Below are 27,195 nucleotides of genomic sequence, written 5' to 3'. Positions count from 1 at the left end.
GTGCAGAATACAATCCATTACCTTAAACATACACACTCACTATCACTGATGGACTGTGGCTGCAGTATCCAGCATTTTCATGATGCACTGAAGCTAGTCACCAACACTTCCTTGACTGTGCCTCCTAAACACTGGTACAGCCTGAGGAGATTAGCCCCCAGTAACCACAACTGACCTCCTTTGGGTTAGTTCCTGTGAGTGGAGAGATTTTCTCTGATTCCTATTGAGTTCAATGTTACAAGGCCACCATCACAAGGGCAGCGTTACTGCATTGGGGCATCAGCCTGGATTTTGTACTTGTCTCTCTTGAGTGACATCTGAATCCATAACCTTTTGACACTGGCCTTTACACTCCTTTCAAAGGGCAAACTGTTGAAATATGAGATTGAACTAAATTCTCAACTGTCTTGCGATAGGGTAGAACATAAACATGAAGGCATTTTTTTGACAATCTAATCTTGATAGGAAAATAAATTCTTCTACATTTTGTATAGGTACACTTCAGGTCAGAGTTGATTGTGAGAAAGGGAATCTTTCCAATTTTCCCAACATTTTGATCCACGCTCCATGCTGGCAAGGCATAACCCACCAGCTAGAAACTCTCTTTCCAGCGTGTGTGCTTCCTTTGTTAAAGGAGATGTTGGCTCTTATACATCTCCAAGTCTTTTCTTTGCTGCACTAACTGATAAAGCAACAATGGAAGCGGCAGTTGTAACAGGGAGTGACCCCCATAATTCTGCTGCTAACCTTTCCACTGCTGCCACACAGATAGAGACGGAGATCCCTAACTAGGCTGCAAGTTTTATTGTCAATTTTTTTAATTGCTGAAGCAATTTTCCATTTGTCCCTTCAAGCTGCTTGCCACCATTCAGGATCTGAACTTTGAACTGTGCAAGTCCTTCAATGGCATTCATTGGTTGGTTATGAGGGCAATTTTCCTCACCCACAGAGAGGGAATATCTGCACACTTGTGTGCTTCATCCAGTGACCTGGTCCAGCAAAGTTAAGGCTAATCAAGCATGAGGCAATTGAGTCAGACTGATAGGCAGCACTATGAATCAAAGGCTCAGGTGCTTGAGTTTCAGCAGTGGGGCCCAATTCCAGCAGAATTCTTCCTTTGCAGACAGTGTAAGTGAAACCTCTGACTTTCGTTTCACGTACTGGTGATCTGTTCACTGAAAATTTTCTTTCCACGCATCACCAATAAGTTTGAATATACTCGGAAATAGGGGCATGAGTCCTGCTGAATTTCAGCATTGTGCCTCACTGATATTAAGCAGCATCGCATCTGGGGAGTAGATTATTTCATCCTGTTTTCACATGCAACTGATCCCTGCACAGTAAAATCACAATGAGTCAAATCTTAGGGGTTGCTTATGAATTCTTCTAGATGGCTGAGGAAGTCTCTCGGTAGACTAATTTGCCTACTAACGTGATTTATGTTAAAAAATGAAAGCACAATGGTTCGGTAAATAGGAGAAAAATGTTTTTATTTTTTGACTTGTTGTGACTCTAAAATGGCTTGACCTTGGACAATAAAAGACAGTGGAAAATGTTGGAAGTTAGCTCTGGAAAAATTCTGTAATTTTTCTTCTGTTTTGCATGCTGTGCAATAAAGTCTGCCATGTTGTCAATACACTCAAACATGCTCACTGTGCTCTTGTGCTCCAGTGCAAAATCCTGGACCATCACTACTTTTCATCAATGAACATTAAAGAACAATCTGGTGAAAGGCAATAAGACAGTCCAATTTCAGCTATATTAAAAAAAGTCATGTACTCATTCATAACGCAGGCAAGACCATTTTGCAGTCAATTGTCTAACATTGTTGTCAACGCCCTCACTACTTACTACGCAGAAGTCTATGCTGTGCCTAGTCCTGAATTAGTCCAGCCATACATCGCTGTAGATGAACTCCTTCTGGCCCAGCCTTATTAGCTCGAGTGACTCCCTTGTCATGCAGGATTGGACTGGGAGACTATATTGTCTGTCCAATCCAGTATAGTCTAATCCACTCTGATTAGCTCAGGTGGTCAATGACAAGTGAGCACGGGTTTGGCTAATCTGGGGACACCAATCCAGAACTTCTGTTTATCATGTGCATCATTCTGTGGGATCTCCTATACTGCCAGTGGGAATAACAGACAATTGGAGTTTCAAATTGTCATACAATATACAACATATATTTTAACTAATAATTTGAAGTATAGCATTATTTGAGATCATATCCCTGAAGTGCAAACAAATTAAAATTGGTCAATATGTCCCAAGCTGTATTTCTATTAAGTCGCTATTAAGTTGGCATAGGATAGCGGGGCGGGGCGGGGCAGGGGGGGGTGGGTGGTGAAATGTCTTGGGTGATAATAAGTTTACAGCTTGTCTGGTATTCCTGTACATAGAAGTGAAAAATCAAGTGTAATACAAATCAAGTTGCCATTGCACTCTCACCTAATTTGTAAGATTACCAATGGCAACTTTCGATCCACCAGAATTCAATAAATATTAAGGCACAGATCAGCAATGCATTATTACACCATTGATACAAATAAGCTGCATGTTAAGGGTTCTTGGCTGTGGTTTATTTCTGAGCACAATACTAGCCTAGACACACATATCTAGTATTTTAAGGGCTTATCTTTATTTATTTCTGATTTCTTCTTTTTTAAATGAATTTTAAGAACTTTTATGATTACGGGATGTCCAAAGCACTTTATAACCAATGGGATGTAGTTGAAATGTAATCACTCTTGAAATGTGTGGGGGAGGGGGTACGTGGGAGCCAGTTGTTCCACACTATTGTTTCCCCTGCAATGATGTAGCTATTCAGGGTGGGTCTTCCAAACATGGCTTGTTCAGAAATGCAGCACATAGTTTAAAAAGGATTCCTTCTTCGTAGCACTGGATTGTCAGGGGAAGATGAGCCATGTCCCCTTTTTAGGATCATGGAGGATGGAGAAAGAGTGAGCCAATTAGCCCCTCAAGCCCACTTCACCAGTTAGGTCACGGCTGATCTTTCTACCTTGATGTCATTTTCCTGCACCATCTCCATAACTCAATATCCAATCTCTGGAAACCAATTCAGTCTTCAACACATTCTATGTCTGAGCCTCCACAGCCCTTTGAAGTAGAGAATAAAGATTCACCACCCTCTGAATGAAGAAATTCCTCCTTATCTCAGTCCCAATTGGCCTGTGTCCTAATCCGATACTATCTCCCCGGTTCACGCTTTCTCAGAGGAGAATGCGCCCCCATCTACATCAACAGAACTGAGGCTGAGAGAGTAAAGAGCATCAAGTTCCTCAGAGTGACGATAATTGACAACCTGTCCTGGACTTCCCACCTGAATACAACTGTCAAGAAAGCACAACAACACCTATTCTTCCTCAGGTGGCTCAGGAAATTTGGCATGTCCATAACGTCCCTCACCAACTTCTACAGATGTACCATTGGAAGCATACTGTCTGGGTGCATAATGGCCTGGTATGGCTACTGCTCTGCCCAGGATCATAAGAAACTACAGAAGGTTGTGTGCACAGCACAGACCATCACGGAAGCCAATCTTCCAGCCATGGACTCAATTTACACGGCTCGCTGCTGCAGAAAGGCGGCCAACATCATCAAAGACCCATTGCACCCTGGTAATGAGCTCCTACAACCTCTTCAGTCAGGCAGGAAATGCAGAAGCCTGAACACACACACAAGCAGGTTCAGGAACAGCTTCTTTCCAGCCGTTATCAGACTATTGAATGGACTTTAGCCTCAGATAATGTAACCTGCAATGTAACCTGTACGCCTCTAAGTCTTTTTGATCTGTACATCCTTTGCTTGCTGTGATCTGCCTATATCGCTTGTAAACAAAGCTTCTCACTATATTTCAATACACATGACAATAAAAATCAATCAATCATGAAAAATATATCCTTCCTTTAGGAGAGGGCACCAAAACTATACACAACATTCCAGGTGTGGTCTTAACAAGGCTCTAACAATTGCAGCAAGATCAGTACTCTTTTACTCAAATCATCAAGCAATAAATGGCAATATTTCACTAGGCTTCCTAACTGCTTCCTATGCCTACATGTTTGCTTTCAATGACTTGTGATCAAAGGCACCCCAGATTCCTTTGGACATGAAGACTTCCCAATCTCTTACCATTTAAGAAATACTCTGGATCTCATTTTATTTTATTACCAAGTGGGTAACATCACATTTTCCAAAAGTATATCCCATATGCCATGTTCTTGTCTACTTTAGCTTGTCTAATTCCCTCAAAGCCACTTTTGATCCACCTTACTACTCACATTCTCAGATAGTTTTGTGTCATCAAGAAACTTTGGAAACATTCCATTTGATCCCCATGTCCATATCACTAGCTCCTGTGTTGCCGTAAACGTATTCTAAATTTAGATCATTTGAACAGGTTCTCAGCGTGAAGATGAATGAGTTTGAACAAGCTTGGTGGGTAGGGTGGCAGCTGAATGGGGTGGCTGTGTGTCAGGATGCCAGTTGGATAATGGTAGTGGGTAGATTGGCAGCCGACTGGGTTGGCAGGGTGACAAGATGCCCGTGTTGACAGGTGTTAGCTAGGTAGGGTAGGACGGTACTGAGGTCAGGCTTGGAAGGAGATGGATTTGGCAGGGTTTAAAGGGAAATTAGAAAGTCACAGGAATTGTCGAATGGGTTCGGGGGTGGAAATTGAAGGTTGGAGTTGAATAATGGTCTGGAGGAGGATTCTCTGATCAAGGGTTTGTAAGAAAATTGGTCAGACAGAGGTGGATGATCAGGGTTTGGCTTTGGGGGAAGTCAACTGTAGACGTGCCCAGGAGTTAGACATGGTTTTAATCTGTTTAACACTTCCTTGAAATCATCCAGGTTAAGGAGGTTGGAACTGTCTGAAGTCTCTGACTCTTAACTCACTCTTTTTTTCCAAGGTTTCCAGTGACTGGGGAATTTGCCCATGCTAAATTTATTGAGTTACTACATCAGGACATCCGAAATGTTCCCTGACCTACATCTGTGGTCAAATATCTGGTCTCCAACTATTCAGAGACTGGAAAACCTCCATCATTGAGAATGAAAATTACTGGCAAGAATTAGCCGTGCTTGAATTTATTCAGGATCCAAGTGATAGAAAAAATTAGCTTAGTGAGAATCTTTGCTTTGTGACACGAGTAGAAAAAGGGTCACTTTTCAACTGCAACCGGAATGATGAAAAACCATAAGCTAGTGGTAAGCATCCTAACAATTATGAAACCCTACGAGTTTGTTTTTTGGATGCCATGCCTTATTTAGATCACACGGCTATTGTTGTAATTAGAAATGCATTAAAAAACGGTAACAAAAACGGTCATAAGGAGGTGCTGTAGGTGTGCTTCTGAAGGCCTGTAAATTAAATCATTGTGATTTTGACTTAATGTAGAGGCTTATGTCAAATAGCAAGAATTGTTGATGTTATATAGGGATAACTTCATCGGGACACTGAGTGGGTTTTGAGTATTCAACAAACCTACAAGTCAAAATTTTAAATAATTTGCAGTTCCTTTGTTGTTGGAAATTATGCGCAAAAGTTTTTGAAAGAAATCAATACATTCCATGAAACAATAGAACAAATACGGGGTGAAACTGGTCTCAGGTAGTACAGCAAAATGAACAAAACATCTATGTCAATTTTCCAATCGGTCTGATTACTTTTTCCAAATCACATGCAGTGCAAATTGGGCTGCCCATGCAACTTTTGTCTGCACTCAAGTCCAATTATATCTCTAGTGTACCCATTTGATCAAAGATTTTTTTTTAAACAGCTGGTTGAATCTTATAGTTTTTGGCGAGTCATGTCACGTTTGGTGGGGTGATTAATGCTGCAAGGCCAAACATGTTTTCTTTTCCATTTCTTAACGAACACGCCACATCAGTTGGCATTTCAGCTATTATGACGAGTATCTCGTCTGATTTCCAGCCCACCTTACAACGCATCGTTCCTGGAGCAACTCGCCACTCACAAGAGATCCTGGCATTGACTGGCATCCCCGGTGTCAGTGCCAAGTTGAGAAGGCTGTTGTGCGCCAGACAAGCATCGTCAGTGTGGAGCAGCCCTGTATTTGCCCTTGACAGGCAGAGAGCAACTAATTGGCCCAGCTGGAGCTCATGTTGAATGGTTGCTGCAGGTGGGACTTCCTCCTCCCCCAGGACCAATAGTAAAGGCCATGCCAGCCTGGCCCAAGGTTGTCACCTGGGTCAACGCAAAACCATTGCCGCACCTCTTGAAAAAAGTGTACACCATACCGCAAAAATCATCAGATCATCAAGAATGGGGCTTGCTGAACATCTCAACCCATTCTACCACTCATCTCACCAAAAGCCCACATCACTGAACCAGATAAGATTCTGCTGATGCTGACTCTGCAGTTGTGTACCATTGAAGCTAGGGATCAGATGAATTTTAAACTCTATTTTTCATCGATTAGCAGATATTATTAATCTTGGTGTTTTGACTAGGATTTATCAACCCATTCAATAACTATGCTTTTCAAATATCCAGATCTGTAAAATTTAAATGATGCAAACTAGTAAATACAAGATATGAATCCAAAGAGGTGTGAATCGGTTTGGTTTCACAACCCAGAATGAATATTCTTGATATTCTTGCTGTATTAATTGATGTGAGAGGGGAGGGGAATACCATCTTCTTTTGTCGGACGTAATGACAATGTTGACATGTTGACCTTTTCAAGATACCGGTGACGCGTGACTCAGTTATGTGAAGAGCTAAAATAGGCTTGCATTCTTCTGTTTAAAGTATACAGGGTGAAGGTGACGGTAAGGAAGGTATTCAAAATTACAAGTGAATTTGTTAGAGCAAATAAGGGGAAACATTTTAATGGAGTATACAGACTTAAGATCATTGGCAAAAGAACTAGAGGGAACAGGAATAAAACTTTCACAATAATTTTGGAATGGGATGTATTCTCAATAAAACCAGCCAGATAGACAGCAATGGTGCTGTACATAGCCAAGTTGCTACATTTCATAATCAGTGCAGGATCTACAAAGAACACATTGATAGGTTGTTGTGTAGGCATGATTCAGAATGAACTGGACTTGGCCAGAGCTGGAAATGGGGGTAAATTTACTCTCTCAACTTTTCTAGGCATTTCTTTTGATTGGATTATGCTTCCACCACTGCTGGCAAGTAATATTTGCATGTTGTTACTGGCATCAACTTGCCTTTCCCTTTACAAAAAACTGTGCATTGCAGGTTTCTTAAGTTTTGAACAGGGTGTATTTCCAGAATTCATGAAAGTCAATTTGCTGCACAGGCCTTGAAGGGGTCTGAAGAGTGCTACTTATTCAATTCTTTATGAAAGCTGTGCACTATGTATTTTAACTGGATCAAGGGCACATACTGTTTTATATGTCATTTCAGGCTTTCTAAATTACACCTGTATGTCTTGGGTATTAATTAGTAATGAAGTCATTCACATATGCAGTCACTAGGAAACGGGTCTACATAACAAGTTAGATGTGCTGCCACGATGAATGAACTTTTGTTAGCCAGAAAGAAAAAGTTGTTTTGTTTTGTCTTACTTTTCTTAAGCAGCCTTGTTATCTAAAAGAATGGCTTTTCACAGGTAGAAAGGCTTGTACAAGTCTAATTCAGGGTGTAGACTTCAGTAGCTTTGGTGAAGGTTAATCACTAGTTAACCTGACCAGATGAACACATGGGCCAATAGAACAAAAAATTCCCCACTTAATTATACACTGCAAAACCTCTCACTTCCTGCTGTTAAACATAATCCCACAGGTGCAGTTTCTGTATCTCAGGCTGTTTAGTGTTTGGTGGGCCTGACTCTGCAGCCTTTTCACAGCAACAGATTTAGCTTGAGAACTAACTGATTAACCTTTTGCTGAAGGTCAAAGAAACCGATTGTGCGATTAAACATTGTCGTGGTGCTATTTTCTAAGAAGTGGAATGGAATATAAAACAAGCTGTTCACACTTGATTATTCTGCTCTAAACTGCATTTCTTCACATCATAATTTCATGACTATAATGAAGAAAGGGTGATTATTTACTGACAGCTCCTGACCTATTGATTGCTCTTCAGGCTTATTGCCAATGTTCTCCTTAACATTAGCTATCCATATGCTCGAATCAGATTTGGGATATCTATCTTCAAACATGTCAATCTAGAGCATGATATAAAGCAATTACGAGTTCACAGTCCAACAGACTTTCTTGTATTGAAGCCATCTCACTAGTTGTGAGGTGGCTTCCGATAGGGAGCACTGCATGGAAGAGGTCACATAACTACTGCAAGCCAGTGCTGTACCCATTGATTGACAAACTCAGAGTTTTACATGTTTATAACTCCTCTGAGAGTCCAATTCACTTCTCATAGCAGTTGTGCTGTCCTAGTAGGATATTTTAAGCCTAAAATAATTATGTCTTTGATGCGATCATCATTCAGGTGCCCAGATTCACATAACTATCAACAGGCTATCAGTAGACTCGTTTTTACCTTGAGCTGTCATGTTGATACACATTGTTCACATGTTACCTTCAGTTAATGTCCAATGTGTGCTTTTGGCACTTTCAAAATTTCTGTCTTTTTTCTCTGTTCTTTGCAGAGATTTAGTTTATACCTTGTAAGTCTCCCTGATAAAAGTGTAGCTACTCATAGCTGCTCTGGCTCATGAATTAACTATATCCCAATTGTGTCATTTTGCCATTGTGGGTGGAAAAACATGTCACCCGGTATTTGACCAGTGCCACGGGAAAGGAAATTTGTGGTCATTGTGCCTTACCTATTGCTTTCAGCCATGGCCTGCTTCTACATTGCTTTTTGTGATTTTCAGCTGCTCCCACATTCCCGTGTTCCTCTTTTAGTAGCTGTGTTTCTATACAACTCTTCAACACTCAGTGTCAGCCCCATCCTGACACCAAGTTGCAAGCTCATAGGTTAACTAGTTCTTGCTTGAACTGCCTGTAAGTTGGCCAACTACAGTGAGAGACTAATGGCAGAGTTCACATGACTACAGCAAGACAGGAAGCATGTTCGTACAATTTCCATTAAAGCAAAAGATGGCCAATATATTAAAAATGCTGACATGGCTCCAGAAAACACAATAACCGAAACACCTCTGAATATATGTCTCTAAAATGTGCAATGAGTAGCACTACTGGAAAGTGAGGTGAGAGGTATACATTATAAATATTTTGTTGCATCATTAGAGTAGACAGACAGAGAAAAAACATGCTTTTTGTATAGTGGTGGGTATAGAAATTGCTAAAAGGAAACTAAGAAAGCCAAATGTGTGATATTTTCAAAGATGGTGGGGATAGAGAAGGGATGTGTTATGGTTATGCTCCTCAGGAAATGTCTACTTTATGCATTTTTCAGAAGTCTATTCAGAATGAAGAATGGTATATTGACTAGTGTATTTTAAAGACAGAATGAAGTGGATATAATGGGTGTTTTAAGTGCATTAATGAGTTCGAGACAAAACATTACTAAGGCTAAACACCAGAAGAAATTAGAATTAAATAATCATTTCTTTCTCTCATGTATTTATCTGAATGAATGTTAAATAGTCATTTAAACGGTTAGGCAATTACAATGCTCAATCAAAAAAAACAATAGCCATTCCTGCCCATTGATGCTGATCACAATTCAGAAGCGAACAATTACAAATCCAAAATAAAAGGGTGAAATTGTTGGTGTAAAACATGTGTTTTACAAGAGAACGTTTAGGTGCTAGCTGCAAACCAGCAGATCAAGTCAAATATTAGAAAGAATTATGTTGAGAAAAATTCCCATGGTAACTGCAGCTTTGGGAACAGTTCACATTGTGTAAATCCCAACGGGCTATCACATCCTAAAACAAAAAGTCAAAAAGCATAATCTAAAAAAAATGTCCTTCTCGAAGAATATGTGCAATGTGCAGAAGGCAACGCATACTCATAAGTGATAGCACATTAAGGATTGAATAGTTATATTTAGTCACTTCATGCAATTCATCTTCTGTACATCATTTTTCTTAATTACAAATACCTCTAGACAGCAAATAAATAGCATTTCTACGTGAACTTGATTTAAACCTTCACGGCTAATGAAAGATGGACATCTATATATATGTAATGTTAGGCCTTCAACTGCTGAGAACAGTTTCTTAAATTGACATGTGGGCAAGCATGATTTATTTACATATCCTTAGGGCATTCTACAGTTAAAATTGTTACTTATATAATCCTTTTTTTGACATATGTCAGGGACCTCTTGGGTTGGGGTGGTTAGATGATTTATCATTCTCTCCATCAATCAACAAGCCAAAATTCCACTGCCTGCAGAAATCATGAGATGCACAAGGATGTACATTAAAAAGTGAGCCCTAAGGATTTGTAAGATGGTTTGGGAAACTATTGAGAATGGCTGGGAACTCGATCATGCCCATTTGATAATTAAATGTGGTCAAAAACTGACTTTCCATTTGAAATGCAGCTAACTGTCATGCATTCAAGTCTTTGACACCTTGAATCATGAATGTGTTCACAGAAGGCTCTGTACCTAAAATATGTACTCTTCCTTCAGTCTCAGTATCCTAATGCTGTTTGCTGTCTCACCAGAGAATCTTCTTGTCACATAGGGATTCCTGGTAAGCTGCTCCATAATAGTGCAGAGGTCAGACAACATGTGGAATCAGGACTCACCTCATATCCTCTTTTATACGATTGATAGTACCTGTATATTTGTCAGATTTAATAGATACCCAATTACATGTGAATCCCCCTGATGAGGACTTCACACAAGATAGACAGCTTCATCAATGGATGGAACAAAACACACAGCCTACACAAACATGGACTGTCCATGTAGAATGCAAATCATTGATACATGCACACGTCCTTAGAACTGAAAGTTCAAGACCAAAACACATGAGATGAAGATTGAGCTTGATGCATCTTCTTAGGATTGCACATGTATGTTGGATGTTTATATCCAAACCAAAGATTCGCTCTCACATGGTCATTCCTATTGCTGCCTGACTGCAGTATTTAAAGCACAGTAATGATAAATTGGTCAATCAAAATTATGGGAAAATTTCCTACATGAAAACTGCATTGTCTGGGTTCAATGGATAGATGTAGCATGCGTAATTGAGGTAAACAGGATCCAATAAAGTCCCACATTTGATGCTCCCATATATAGAATTACCTGATTTGATGCTCCCATATACGGAATTATCTGAACTGAGGTGGATGTCAGCAGGAATGCTTCTCTTTCTGTGAGCATCCATGGATTAGTAAGAAAAGAATAAATCAGGTCGGTTCTCAATTGCTCTTCCCAAGTGAAGTGTTCCTCAGTATATATATAGTTTTGGGGGTGGGGTGAGGGATCAGGTACAGTTATATCTAGAACAACTTCCACAATTGAAAAATTCTGACTGACTGACATGTGAAGAATGAAAAAAAAACTTTTGATTTTGAATTAGTTAATTTAAATTAAAAAGACTGTTTAGGTACAGCAAGAACAGAGGAGTGTGGTGTGTTCATTATTTAGTAGAAACTCACATTTTGATAAAACTCCTTTTTTCAGTTCATTTTCTATTTCTTGGATTCCAACCAATTACCCTACTTAGAATTGATTTGGATACAGTGTGCAATTGTAAATAGATTGGTGCAATAACATTGTAGATATTTCTTATAAGAACGACTCTGATGTTCTGACACACAATTAGTTCAAGCAATTTAGATTACAGTTTTTCAGTATTCAACCAATTAGGGCAGTGATTCTTGCTTATTGACAGGACATAGAGAAATTCAGTCAAGGACTGCCTTTAGCATTGTGACTGTTATAAGGAAGGAATAAAATTAAAAGTTTTAGGGAGTTTCACATCTAATTGAATGCTTTTCAAGTGTAGTCACTATTGTAATGTAGGCAAAACAACTTGACTAATACATGTTTGATATGGCACTGTATTGAGTCTTTTCTAAACAAAATTTAAGATGCATGGTATCAAATAGATTTTATCCATATGGCAATACAGCTCGCTAGGTGCCTGAAAACAAAGTGACAGTAAGTTGATATTTCTCATTTTAGTAAAATATAGGTCGTAACAAGTCTCATGGGTATTTGTCAACATCTTACATTGTCCATTTTTGTCAATGATTTAAAATTGGATACAGGAGATTTATATTAATATTTGTTATTACTGTCAAATTAGGCCTTATGGCAAATTGCAGATGAGTGCAATTGACTGTAGGATGTTGACACATCTGCACAGTGGGTGGATGCAGTGTATAGAAATTAAAAGTGAATTAAGACATTTCGGGATAAAGAACTGTGAAAATAAATAAAACTGAAAGTCAAGGTTCTTAACAGAACTGAGGAGCAGAACAAAATCTTTATAAAAGATCTTTAAAGGGTAGGATGTAATTTAAACAATAAAGAAATGAATTGGATTCAGGAGTTTATATAAAGAAGGACAAAATAAAATAGAACAAAGTGATACTGAATTTTTAAACTATTGGCATGTGACGATTAGTGTGTTACATATATTTCCGAGCAAAGAATTTAAAGAAGGTTATCAAAAACCTGGAAAAGATACAAGGAACATTCATGAGGAGTGATACATAGAATGATGTTATAGTTATGAAGAAAGACAAGAGAATTTTCAGTGCAGCAGGGAAGATTAATGGATATTTAATTCCAAAATTATAAAAGACTTTGACTGTGTTAACAATCCAAATATTTTTACTCTCAGTGAATCAGCAATGAGGTACAGAAAAAAAAGAAAATCACGATTGTAAAAGTCACTCAGAGATAGTTAGAACTGCAGATGCTTGAGTCAGAGATAACAATGTGTGGGGCTGGAGGAGCATAGCAGGCCAGGCAGCATCAGAGGAGCAGGAAAGTTGACGTTTTGGGCCAGGTCTCTTCTTCAGAAATGAAGTCCTTACATGAAACATCAACTTTCCTGCTCCTCTGATGCTGCCTGGCCTGCTGTGTTCCTCCAGCTCCACAGTGTGTTATCTCATGGTTATGAAATGCTTTTGACTATATCAGAACATCTTATAGAAACATAGAATGTAGGAGCAGGAGTAAGCCACTTGGTGTTTTGAGTGTTCTCTGCCATTCAATATGATCTATCTCAATGGCACATTACTGCTTTCTGTCCATATCCCTTGATACCTTTAAATATCAAAAAATGCATCTCTCTCTTCAATATATATTCAAGAACTTATGCTCCATAACATTCTGTGGTAGAGAATCATTAGCCTTTGAGTGAAAAATACTTTCATCATCTCAGTCCTAAATGGTCAACCCCATATCCCGAGATGTTTCCCTGGTTCTAGACTACGCAACCAGGGAAAACATCCTTCCTGCCTCCAGTTTGTCCAGTCCTGTTAGAATCTTGTGTTTCAATCAGATGCCCTCTCATTCTTCTAAACTCTAGTGAATAGCAGTCCAGTTGAATTACTCTCTCTTCATTGTACAATCCTGCCATCACCAGTATCAGCCTACTGAACATCTGCTTCCTCTCCCAATGGCAAGTAGGTACTCTCTCAGGCAAGGAGACCAAAACTACATGCAGTACTCTAAGGGGAAAAAAGTTTGTAACTGATTAAATAATTTTGGAGAGTGGTTATTGTTCCACGTATGGAAAAACAACAACCAGTTCAGACACAGAAAAACGTCAGCAAAAGTAATAAGTGAGAGTCTATTTTAAGAATTTTTTTTAAAGAAGCATTGACTAACAGTACCTTGCTGTTTTCCAAAATAGTGTCATGAGATCTTTTATGTGCACTCATGTGGGAACAGGGGCCTCAGTTTGACATCTCATCCACTTATGCCATCTTTAACAATGCAGCATTCCCTCTGCACTGCACTGAAGTGTTCCTTTGGATTACCTGCTTAAATCTTTGGAATGGGATTTCAATCCTGAACCAGTGCAGAAGTGAAATTGTTATCATTAAGACAGGGCTCAGGCTCAGAAGTGTAATAAGTAGAATGAAGATGTGAATATAATTTAATAGAGACTGGTCAAACAGCAACTAAAAGGTATGGACTTTGTGCAGAAAATTTATTGGCTGTATCAGTCCAATTGTTCTGTTACCCAGTCCCAACTATACCTACTTTATTTTTCTGTACATCTTAATTTTTATATTTTACTAATCAACATGTTTAAAGACGTTATTACACACCTCTGGAGTAGGTGGGACTTGAACCCCACATTTCCTGCTTCAGAGGTAAGGACACTACCACTGCACCACAAGATCCTTTTTTGGGATATCAATTAATCAATTAGCAGCTAAGACCTGTTTTCTCCCTAACCTTAATTACTTGCTATATTAATTAAAATTAGAAGTTATTTATTCACTTAAATTGTGGAATATTTGACAAGTGACTACTTGATACAAATATGTCATTTAAAATGAAACTGGAAATTAAAAGAAAAACCTAATTGAACATGGAGAAAAGGCAGGGAAATACAACAGAAGCAGATACTCCCTTTGAAGAGCTTGTACTGGGGAAGCATGATTGTCTGCATTGCCTCCAGTGTTATAATTTCAGCGATTCTGTAATTATATGACTTGTGTTTGAATCTTGCCCAACTGGTGTGATGAAGATTTCCTATCTATCTGTTGCTTCAGGAGCTGAGAATGAAATAGCCCTTGGTAACTGCTTATCTCATTCTAGGGTGTGAAGTTCTCAGTACAAAATTCCTATAACTTGACACAAATTGGCACTAAATTATTCATCTTGTAAAGGGGATGATTGTGGGAAGTGGAAAATTTCATGCTGAGTTTGGAAATTGTGCACGTTTTTTGTGTAATTAGAAAGGTTTAGTTTGCATCTGGCCACTGCTGTACCTGACTCAGGAGTGTTCGATGCTGACAAGGTGTCAAGATGTTCTATTATCATTTTGATGAGCACAAATGCACCAAGGAAACAACAGGAAGATTTCTTTTAAAAGAAAGAGTTGCCTTTGCTCTTCTGATCAGCTGTGTCTAAGCGCAACCTCAACCAAAAGGAGTTGATCTACTCAAGCATAAAATCCAAGTTCTTTTTTGAAAAAATTGCAAGGAAAATGCAGTACCAAGTTAATTATTGTGTTTCTACTACTTGTTCGTACCTGTAGCTTACACGCAAAGAAAGCAAGTGTTTTCAAGAGTGGGAATGGAAATGTTCATGCCAAAGATTTATTGCCAAGATATTAGTTGATTTGTAAGTAAGTGTCATTTAAATGTGTTGCACTTAACATGTAACAGTGGCTCTATGGCCAACTTTAATTGATGAATATTGACTTTCTATCAATTATCAATCTTGAACGAGGATAGTTGGGAGTTAGATGATCAGATTAAAGCAACAGCAGTTAATGAAGGTGCTCACCAGATTCTGGAACACAAACCATTTGTCTGACAAGTATCCAGGAGAAAATAATATAGACAGGGCCAGGCTCTTAATCTTGAAGATTCAAAATACTGCAAGTGTTACAGCCTGCCCATCAGGAATCCGCAATCTAACTGCTATAAAAGACTTGTGCAATGCAGGATTGAAATATAATTCTAGGATCCTGTACCTAGGCTGAATTCCAAGTGGATTGAAGAGACCTTGAGAAGGTTTTCAATTTAATTGGCAGGTGGCCCCTACAGCTGGGAGGGCCAATGAGTGGGTGAACAAGGGTGTGCCTTGAAACAATAGTATAATCTGAAGACTTGTGAATGGCCCAAAATATACACTTGCAGCCAGAGCTGTAAGTTATGATTGCATAGGGAAAGCTCTTGCACAGGATGACTAGTACCGTGACTGCTACTCTCGCAGACCAGCGCGTCCATCTCGGGCTGTTTTGCACGATGTGTCTCCACCCTTTTCCATACTCCCTCTCCCCAGACCATCAACAGGCTGCAAGCACGTCGAAGGATGAGCCCCCAATCCTACACTCCCTTGAATATCCAGATGACGCAGAGTCCTTAATTCACACTTGAATTTGCCTGTTTGGTTCCCCACTCCCACCAATTCCACTTTCCTTTCCCAATTCCCCCACTTCCCCCTCAGAAGCTGCATCCTTGAAAGTAAGGCGAATGTCGCAACATTCTGACAGATCAGCACTCTGGCTGGTCAAGCAAACTTTCCAGGAATAGTAGGAACTGCAGATGCTGGAGAATCCGAGACAACAAGGTGCAGAGCTGGATGAACACTGATGAAGCGTCTAGGCCCGAAACGTCAGCCTTTTTGCTTCGATGATGCTGCTTGGCCTGCTGTGTTCATCCAGCTCTGCACCTTGTTGTCTCAAACTTTCCAGGAAACCTGTCTGACTTGGCATGAAAATGAAGCCCATTATTTCTATGGAATATCCACACCACAAATTCAGTCCCATTTCCATGGCAAGTTACTTATCCCTCTATGTGGCTGATAGTGCTCCTGTTCATACTCATTACCTTACAACTTGCTGTAGTTACTGGAAATATTTTCCTTCTGAACATACAGTTGATATGAATATGTAAAGTATTTACATTCTTTGTTCCCAGCTTTGCCCAGTATACAGTCAGATAAAGTTTCACAATGCCTCTCCAATGTCACTCTCAAGTGGCCACTGTTCAGGTTTAATCCTAGACAGTAAGTGCTGACTGGCTAACAAACCTAGTGGCACCTAATGATCAAACACAACCCAATGAACAGATTTCCTAACACTTTCCATCAGGTGTCAATGAAATGTGATCAGGAGCAGGATGTGTTGCTGCAGTTATGTATACAGTAGTGGAAGCCATTCAAAGGGAAGATAATCACTTGAAGGTTGGACAAAGGAAGAAAAACACATTTGTTTATATACAGACCTATCTTAGTTCTCCAGGGAAAGACACTGCAGTGACCACCACTTACACAGCAGAAGTGGAGTTCCAAATTGATATCACAGAAGCTCAGGAATGTGAACAAATGTCTCTGGCAAAATCTTTGTCAAATAATTGTTGGCAAATAAAAAGATGGAAATGAGCAAACAGGGCAGGTCCCAATGTCCATGTAAATAGATGGTGACATGGAAATGTTAGACCAGGAGGTGAAAATGAAGTAGTTTGCTGAAATTAACAGCCCAGCATGCCTGGTAGCAACCAATGGCCAAAGTCAATAATAGCTGCAGGACTGTGTAATAGATGTAAAATAAAATGATACATCTTAATGAAGAATCCAAGATATTGAATGCAGGCCCATTTGGTTGACATCTAATACAGGGCAGCAATCTTGGACAGGACGTAAGCTCAGAAATTACAAGTTACCAACTTCAACATTTGAAGAAGGGATCTTGGATATTCTGTAGCACTGAAGTGGTACTGGAAGGGAAAGCCAGGGATCTTGCCCAAGTTTAGGTCCTACTGCTTCATTCACTGTCACACAAGCACAGAAAATAGTACTTACCTTCTTGCTCCTAATGAAGATATAACATACCTTGGGATTCTCCTCAATCCTACTTGCCAGAAACATTTCATGGCCCCTTGTAGCCCTCTTAATTCATTGCTTAAATTCTTTTCTGCTCCCTTTATATTATATCAAGAGCTTCGTCTGATTTTAGTTTCCTAAACCATGCATATGCTTCCTTTTGGAGATAGCAAGAATTGCAGATGCTGGAGTCAGAGATAACACAGTGTGGAGCTGGAAGAACACAGCAGGTCAGGCAGCATCAGAGGAGCAGGAAAGTTGATGTTTTGGGTCGAGACCCTTCTTCAGAAAATGGAAGAAGGGTCCCAACCCAAAACGTCACCTTTCCTGCTCCTCTGATGCTGCCTGGCCTGCTGTGTTCCTCCAGCTCCACACATTGTTACCATATGCTTCCTTTTTCCTCTTAAAGTAAACTTTCAATATCTCTTGTCATCCAGGGTTCCTGAATCTTGCCATCCCTATCTTTCATACTCACAGGAACCAACTGGTCCTGAACTCTGGTGAACTGGCCTTCAAAAGATTCCCCCACAACATATATGGATTTACCCTCAAACAGCTACCCTCAATCTAATTTCTCCAGTTCCTACCTAATATTGTTATAATTAGTCTTCCCCCCAGTTTCACCAAGGACCAGTGTTATCCTTATCCATAATTATCCAAAAACTTGTGGAATTATGATCACTATTCCCAAAATACTCCCCCACTCAAACCTTGATAACCTGGCAATGCTCATTTCTCAATGCAAGATCTAGTACTACTCCTCCCTAGCTGGAGTACCTACATATTGTTTCAAGCAACCCTTCTGTGTATACCTAACAAATTCAGCTCCATTCAAGCTCCTGGCACTAAGGGAGTCCCAGTCGATATTGGAGAAGTTAAATCACTTGACAACAACTCTGTTGTTTTTACATCTCTACATGATCTGCTTACATATCAGTTCCTCTATCTCCCGCGGGCTATTGGGAAGCCTAAAGTATAACCCCATCAGGGTGACTGCACCTTTCATATTATTGAGTTCTACCCGTATGGTCTCGCTGGATGAGCCCTCAAAAATGTTGTCTCCTAGTTCAGCTGTGACATTCTCCTTAAACAGTAATGCAACTCCCCCGCCCCTTTTACATCCCTGTGCCTTGCCTGAAACATCCACACCCTGGAATGTTGAGCTGCCAGTCCTGCCCTTCTGTCAACTAAATTTCTGTAATAGAAGTACAATGTTTTAACCATGTAGTGTTCATCATTTGCCTTAGCTGTTATTCTCCTTGCATTAAAATAAATACACATCAGACTAACAGTCCCACCAGGTTCATTAATCTGGTCCTGCCTGTTCTTCCTATTAGACTTACAAGCATGAGGTAACGACAACATCATGGTTTACAAAAGAAAACATTTGGTGAGTATTATTGATTGGGCTGTCAGCTAGCTACTATTGTAAGATATGCAACTCTTGCATTTCTAAAAGTTTCCTGAAGAGCCTGAAGAACTGAAGAGGCTTGCAGGACATACACCACCTTTCATTCCACAAGTTGCAGACCGCAGCACAGGCACTAATCCTTTAGAATTAGGTACTAAGTATTGTGAAAACTGATATGCAGAAGAACAAGTGCCAAGGGCAGACAGGGAATGGAAAAGTGTTTGCAGAAAGATCAGTTTGCACTGGTCCACATTTTCACTAAAGATTTGAACAACACTGAACCTCTATTAAAAATACATTAGTCCAAGACTTTTAAACATATTCTGCAAGGGTTGGTTACTATTATAGATAAGTTTATCAGTTACATCCATGGAGTCATTCAGAAAGGACTAATGTTTTGGATCCAGTGATCCTTCTTCAGATCTGAAGAAGAGTCACTGGACCCGAAAGGTTTCTCTCCGTAGATGCTGCCAGACCTGCTGAGTTTTTCCAGTAATTTCTGATTTTGTCTCTGATTTTCAGCATCTGCAGGTCTTTATTCATAGAGGATTCTTGATTTTGCTGTCCACCACAGACAGGTAGCATCTCTCTAGCATTTTTAGCAGAGCTACTGGGGTTAGGAGCATCAGTGGCAGTTTTACAAACACAGAAACATAGAAGATAGGAGCAGAAGGAGGCTATTCGGCCCTTTGAGCCGGCTCCGCCATTCTTCACAATCATGGCTGATTGTCCAACTCAATAGTCTAATCCTGCTTTCACCTCATAACCTATGACCCATTCACCCCAAGTGCTGTATCCAGCTGCCTCTTACATACATTCAATGTTTTGGCATTAATTACTTCCTGTGGTAATGAATTCCACAGCCTCACCACACTTTGGGTGAAGAAATGTCTCCTCATCTCCGTCCTAAATGGTCTACCCCGAATCCTTAGACTGTGATCCCTAGTTCTGGACACACCCACCATCGGGACCATCCTCCCTGTATCTACCTATGTTTGGTTGCCCTAGGATATGGCTTCAGACAGAAAGAAACATGATGTGCGGTTTCACTGACTGCGCTATTACTCTCTGCAATCCAGTGGCATTCCACCCATTCAGACCATCATTCCAACTGCAGAGAAATTTTCAGACTTACATTACTTCTTCAATCACCATCACGACTAAAAACAGATGAACTGGATTTTCATCTTCATACTGCTTATAGGTTCTTGGTAACTTAAAATGGTGTTCTTATTTGGACCTTGGCAACAACAATTAGATTTCAACGTAATTGATCCTACATGAATCATTCTGAATGTCCTCACTCATTCATTCCTTCTTTTGTCAGTTTCCATACACTAAGGGCAGTATGTAACTAGACGACAATGGTTTTCTAAGACGGCTCAAAAACTGACAAGAATCCCATGTTGCCTTTTCCCAGGTCTTTGCTTTGGGGGCACTGAATGGGATCATGCGGAGGGATTGATGAGGGAGGGGTGAGGGGAGGGGAGGTGGGCACAGCAAGAGGTGCAGGGGATGGCTCTAAATGCACTTTAGGTCAAATGTAAATAAACATTAGTGAAGTGAGCAACTCAGACTCTTTGATGAACAGTTTCCAGTCTGTCTAAGTTACTTGCTCGATCACAAATTTGAACACAAGGTCATTGTCCTAAAATGCTAACCCTTGCTTCTATCTCCAGAGATACATTATGGCCAAATTGAGGGCTTCCAGTATTTTCTGCTGCATTCCACATTTCCAGCAAGTAACAAGTTTCACTTCATGTTGACTTTGTCATTAGAGCAAGTCAAACCATTGTGGGAATTGAACATTAACCTAAAGAGACTGAGAATCTTCCTCTAGTTTGAATGTTATTTTGCCTCTTGTTCTAAACTCAGACTGAAAGTTTACTGCTCTCAATCCCCAAACAAGGAAATCTACCGACACTAACCAATTGAAGAATTGATATCAATCATGCTGCCTCAGTGGTAAGAAGTAAGAGGTGGATAGAGGAATAAATTCTTCCTGAAAGATCCAAGTCACAAATTGAAGATGAAACAACTGTTATATGTGATAAGACTGCAGCAATGTGGTGAAAATGGCAAGACATGCAGCACAAAATATGATTAATTTAGGTGGAAAGCACTTATTATGCAACACAAAGTCTGATTACACACAATCTTGTTGGACCAGGCGGACAGGCTCTGACTCTTCTGGGAATTCAAAGACCCAACGAAGACAGGGAAAACATGCAGCAACCACAGAAGTGTGGGTATGGATTAGTCACCCAGCCACAATAATAAATTGGTTCAGCAAAATGAGATCCTGGGAAGCTACATAGAGTTCAGTGATAGCAAAACTGGTAGCCACATCATGGTGATCTTTCAATCTCTCTTCCTCTTAGCAACAGCCCAATTTGAAAGCAGTTGCATTTGAAATTCTAGGATGTTCCAGATAGGAAAAAAGGCTGTCAACACTATCACCAATGACTCGTAATGTAAGCCCACATTCTGCCCGAGGACAGTACGTTGGGTGCTATCAAGATAAAAGCAGTAAGCAAGTAATGCAATAAGTTAAGCCATCTTGCCACACAAATCTCCTTTTCACCCTAAGGTCACTGAGAAGCATAGGGAATAGCTCAACTCCCAGTGGGAATACCATGCTCAGTTCCAACTTGTTTCGCAGCCACATCAGTTGCCTTACATCAGATTTCTACTTGAGCGTTATGGCTAACTCTGAGGAAATGTGAGTCCAGCATTTATACCTGTAATGGAAGTTACTACTATAACAAATGCAAATGTAATGATTCCAAGGCATCTCAAGGTTGAAATCATTGGTAGAAACTATTCAAGTTTTGTCTTGTAATGTGATGTCATTTGAAACCAGAGCTAAACACCATTGTAATACAATCAGAGATATCCATTCTTCCCTTTATAGCTCAATAATAACAGACTACATAAAGAACACTTTGGCTAACATGAGTGGCATTACACAAATAAAAAGCTGCAGTCTAATGAATAGATTAACACATAGAGCTTACACCTTGATTTGTCTTCTGGTATACAGCAATCACTTTGCTCTTCTGTGAACAGTAAAGTTGTAAGCAGCACTGGAGCATCACAAAGTGTTCTTTTCTTTATGCATTTTTTATCATTGAAATAAAAACTAGTTTGTTTTGTGTTTCCAACTGGATTGGTTAAACTTACCAAATTAGCTAAAAAAATCTTGTTTTGTACGGAATAAGACAAAGAATTCAGTTTAAAACATCAACTGACACATTCTTCCTGTCTATTCCTTATCATAACCAGACTCTTAACAGCAAACTATTGTTTCAGGACTGTCGCTGACCTCATCTCCGTTGAATATCTTTCCACTTCATAGCAACATTTGTACCACACAAATGCCAGGCAATTACCATCTCCAATAAGATACAATCTAATCATCACCCCTTGACATTCAATAGCGTTACCATCACTGAATCCCCTACTACCAACATCCTATGGGTTACCATTGACCAGAAATCGTAGTAGACTAGAATATAAATACTGTGATTACATGAGCTGACCCTCAGCCATGTCAGCCCCATCACTTCCCCTCCCTCTTGGAGCAGTGGCAGGGTTCCCCGTGTCCTCACTTTTCACCCCACCACCCTGTGTATTCAAAGCATCATCCTCAGCCATTTCTGATGCCACCACCAAACAGCTCTCTGCAGTTATCATTCTCTCCATCTGCGGAACTCATTGCTACAGAAGGCTGTGGAGGCCAAGTTACTGACTGTATTTAAGACAGGGATAGATAGATTTTTTGTTTAGTAGGGTTACAGGGAGAAGGCAGGAGAATAGGGTTTAGAAACGTATCAGGCACGAATGGTGTGGCAGACCTGATGGGCCGAATGGCCAAATTCTGCTCCTGTACCTCATGGTCTAATGCTCCAGGACATCCTGGTCCACTCCTCCATCACTCCCACCGCATCTTCATTCAAACCTCCCCCACATATCACTTTCTTATGCAATCGCAGAAAGTAGAATAATTGCTTCTTTACCTCCTTTCTCCCAATTCTTCAGATGTGCCTTTTAGGTGAAGCAATGATTTCAAGCTAATCTACCGAATTTGCTGTTCACAATGTAATTTCTTCTACATTAGCAAGATCAAACTCAGACTGGGTGATTGTTGTGGAACATCTTTTCTATCTATCGCAAGAACTGACCCCGAGCTTCCGGTTGTCTGTAATTTCAATATACCATATTGCTCTCATGCTCACATTTCTATCTTTGGCCGCTTGCAGTGATCCAGCAAAGTCCAACACAAGCTCAAGTTCCTTTTTCATGTGGTATTTTGTGTGTTTGGGGCTCAACATCAAGATCAACAACTTCAAACCACAATTTATGTTCTCCATTTTGATTACCCCTTCTTTCCTGATCGTCTTGTTTGCAGGGGTTCACACTCAGTAAAGTTGACTCTTTCTCTGCTGTTAACACTTACCAATAATATCAATATTTCATTTATATCTCTTCCCTACTGCCATTAGCACTTTCTTTGCCTTTTGCTCTGGTGCAATTTTGTCATCTATTTCACTCGCTCGTCCTCCCCCATTTTGAAAACATTAAGACTTCTGCAACCCCTTTCAGTTCCACAGAAGAGTTATACTTTACTTTAAGCACTAAAATGTAGGAAAGCTTCAAGCTCACAGTATTAAATGCTGTCAGAGTCCTTCAGGCATCTAAGAATTAATGCAATAAGGACTGTCAAGAAAATTCATTATTCTCCCCTACCTTATCTCACCCCTTCAATCAACTTCCCAACCATGAAACACATAATGCATTAATCAATTGATATGATTGACTACCATTGATCCAGATTATTTTGTTAGCACAAGTGGGAAAGAAATATCCACATTTTCCTATTTAAGATACTGTGTATTCCAGATAATATCAGCTCCACTTTTAATAGGCGGCACGGTGGCTCAGTGGTTAGCACTGCTGTCTCAAAGCACCAGGGACCCGGGATCAATTCCAACCTCAGGTCTGTGTGGAATTTGCACTTTCTCCCCATGTCTGTGTGGGTTTCCTCCAGGTGCTCCAATTTCCTCCCACTGTCCAAAGATGTGCAGGCTAGGTAGATTGGTCATGCTAAATTGCCCATAGTGTTCAGGGACATGCAGTTTAAGGTGGGTTGTAGGGGGATAGGTCTGGGTGGGATGTCCTGAGGGTCGGTGTGGACTTGGTGGGTCGAAGGGCCTGTTTCCGCACTGTAGGGAATCTAATCTAATACTGCTATAGAGCAGGGCTAAAAACATTGTGATTTTAAGAGAATTAAAGCAATAAATTGAAAAATGCTCCTTTTTCTTGGAAATTTTTCTGTGCACCTCCAGGTGATTTAAATTTGCACTGGAAAATGCAACACATTCCTATTTCAAGGTTGCACTGTCAACGTCACTAACTCACTGACTTTCTGAATTAATACTCAAAAATGAAATCACAAAGTAGCAATACTTACAGGTACATCAACGTACTTTGCAGCAGCTTTCACCTTAAGAGAAAGAGAAAAGAAGATTGGACACAAGGCACAGAAAAGAAGGCTACAGTGAAAGCCAGCCAACTCTAGAACCCCCTCCCACCATAATGTTATGGCTGGAGTCTCCGAGTTCCATGCTCACCAGCTACAGGTCAATGTTTGTTACATATTTGCAGTAGATTCCCACAGTAGAAATCAGAACTTGGATGCTGATCGACATAAATTGAGGTTTCAATTAAATCTGTCCCTGTCCCACATCTAGGCACCAGAATTAAAGTGAGCTGTACATCAGGAGGTTTATTACACAGTAGTGTCAAGCTCTGCAAGCAAGTTTCTGTGATACAGGGGAAGTACAAACTGTACACTGAACTGCTTGTTTAAAGTTGCAGAATCAGCAGATTAGCACTTAAATTTAACAATTTATTTTGCCCTATTTGTTAACTGTCAGCCATCAGTGCACTACCACAATACATCACAGAGATAACAAGGTGGATGAACACAGCAGGCCAGGCAGCATCAGAGGAGCAGGAAAGCTGACGTTTTGGGTCTGGACCCTTCTTCAGAAATGGGGGAGGGGAAGGGGATTCTGAAATAAATAGAGAGAGGGTAGGCGATGATAGAAGGTGGATAGAGGAGCAGATAGGTGGAGAGAAGATGGACAGGTCAAGAAGGCAGGGATGAAGCCAGTACAGGTGAGTGTAGGTAGGGAGTTAGGATGGGGGTTGGTCGGTGAGGAGGGAGGGGCAGGTAGGTGGGAGGGAAGACGGACAGGTCAAGGGGGCAGGGATGAGGCTAGTAAGTAGGAAGTGGGGGTGGGGGGTAGGGGGTTGGTCAGTGAGGTGGGAGGACTGGATAGGTGGGAGAAAAGACACACAGGTCAAGGAGGTGGGGACGAGAGGGGCTGGTCTTGGGATGAGGTCGGGGGTGGGGAGATTTTGTAGCTTGTAAAGTCCACATTGAGACCATTGGGCTGCAGGGTTCCCAGGCGGAATATGAGGTGCTGTTCCTCCAGCCTTCGGGTGGCATCGTTGTGGCACTAGAGGAGGCCCAGGATGGACATGTCGTCCAAGGAGTGGGAGAGTGAGTTAAAGTGGTTCGTGACTGGGAAGTGTTGTCGTTTGTCACGAGCCGAGCGTAGGTGCTCCACAAAGTGGTCTCCAAGCCTCCACTTGGTTTCCCCGATGTAGAGGAGGCCACATCGGGAACAGCGGATACAGTATATCACATTAGTGGATGTGCAGATGGACATCTGTTTAATGTGGAAGGTTTTCTTGGGGCCTGGCATGGACGTGAGGGGGGAGGTGTAGGGGCAGGTGTAGCACTTCGTGCGATTGCAGGGAAAGGTGCCCGGGGTGGTGGGGTTAGTGGGGAGTGTGGAGCGGACGAGGGAGTCGCGGAGAGAGCCGTCCCTCCGGAAGGCAGATAAGGGTGGGGGAGGGAAATATATCCTTGGTAGTGGGGCCATACACTGGCTGCTTCAGGTATGACCTCATCCTTCTGTGATGCTTTGTTCAGAAGAAAACAAGTAGAACTGTAATGGTCAGGTCTGCTCTATCTTGAATGAGAAAAGTCAGGGGAATGCTATGGTGTGATGTTGGATATAAGTGGAAAGAGTCTGAGGTACAGCACAGTACTTGAGGAAGGGAAAGACAGCCACAGCATTATAGATGATAGGAAACCATTTGTCCCATCTGCTGAACAACTCTCATGTGTGGACGTGTGGATGTGCATCCCTGGATATCAATTTCAGAACTCAATGAGTTAAAAGATTTTTATTGTGTCGAGGACTAAGAAAAGTTGATGGTGTAGGCCCTCAATATAGATTTGCAAATATACTAGAATTATTTTTAAAATATTTTTTTAATTGGATACATAGTACCAGGATCTGTAAAGTATTAAAATGAAGAAGATAATTTCACTAGTGTGAATGTAAGTGGATAAATCTTTATATAAAGTTTATGATCCAGGTGATTTTCTGATATGCAGTGATGGGAGCAAGCTTCCTCACTACTGCTGGTTCCCATCTTGGAGTCAATTTTACTTTGTTGAAATGGGGTACTAGCCTCAAACTAACTACCCATTAACTGGGCAACTGTGAATTTTACTGCTGGGCAGCTGAGACTGTTGGTCTGTTTCAGTCTGTGAGCCTATTTCAATCTGCAAATTAGATTGTAACTGATGGTTTAGGATAGAACTGGCTTTAATCATGCAGGACGCACTCTCTGACCAGTTTTGCCGATGTTTGAGCCAAATAGTTTTTTTTTGTGGAGCCAGAAGAACCTTCTTCAAGCCCCACAAAATTAACCTGGGAACTGCTACTCCAAATTCCTCTTCCTTACCTTGCTGTCAACTCAGTAGTTTCTGGGCTGGTTTGAATCCAGTGATCTGGATTAGAAGGTCCTTTTGGTGCCTGCAACTCACTGGTTCAATTCAAATGAGTCTATGGCCTCAAAACAAATTCCCGCAGCTAAAACTAGAGGGCTGCTTTTGACTTTCTCCCTGAAGACTTTATCCATCCGCAGGAATTAAGCAAATGCTTGATTTCAAGACTTTCAAAAGTGTTTCAATTCAATTAGAGTACTGCAGTACTTTATTCATAAAAGATAAGCATGAATTCTTCGGATTACTTACAGTGAATGATAGAATTGAGGAGAAGAAAGTTCCTTCGTCATATCTTGACAATTTGGAGAGTACACCTTCCAGTACGAACACAAACTTGAGGTGGAGTCGGGGGGAGGGGGGAGAAAATTTCATAACCATGTAAGGAGCTAATAAACATATGGGACCGATTCTTGAAACAGTTACGCCATCACATGAGATGTGAACACACATTACAACAAACCTCTACTATTTTAACCA

The 27,195-nt window shown here is 40.6% G+C and overlaps 1 protein-coding gene across 1 annotated transcript in view; it reads right to left on the bottom strand.

Annotated features, from left to right (window-relative positions):
• cadps2 (Ca++-dependent secretion activator 2) overlaps positions 1-27,195 on the bottom strand; it is a 602,458-nt gene that overhangs the window by 48,077 nt on the left and 527,186 nt on the right. Inside the window, exons 25-26 of the mRNA XM_048607831.1 lie at positions 26,968-27,051; positions 24,319-24,351 (exon numbers count right to left, since the gene is read on the bottom strand). Of these exons, the coding sequence (XP_048463788.1) occupies positions 24,319-24,351; positions 26,968-27,051 (117 nt within the window). The remainder of the gene's footprint in view (positions 1-24,318; positions 24,352-26,967; positions 27,052-27,195) is intronic.

Source organism: Rhincodon typus, chromosome 18 (assembly GCF_021869965.1).
Source record: "Rhincodon typus isolate 14 chromosome 18, sRhiTyp1.1, whole genome shotgun sequence".
Classification (NCBI taxonomy): domain Eukaryota; kingdom Metazoa; phylum Chordata; class Chondrichthyes; order Orectolobiformes; family Rhincodontidae; genus Rhincodon; species Rhincodon typus.
This window is presented reverse-complemented; position numbering and strand designations above follow the sequence as displayed.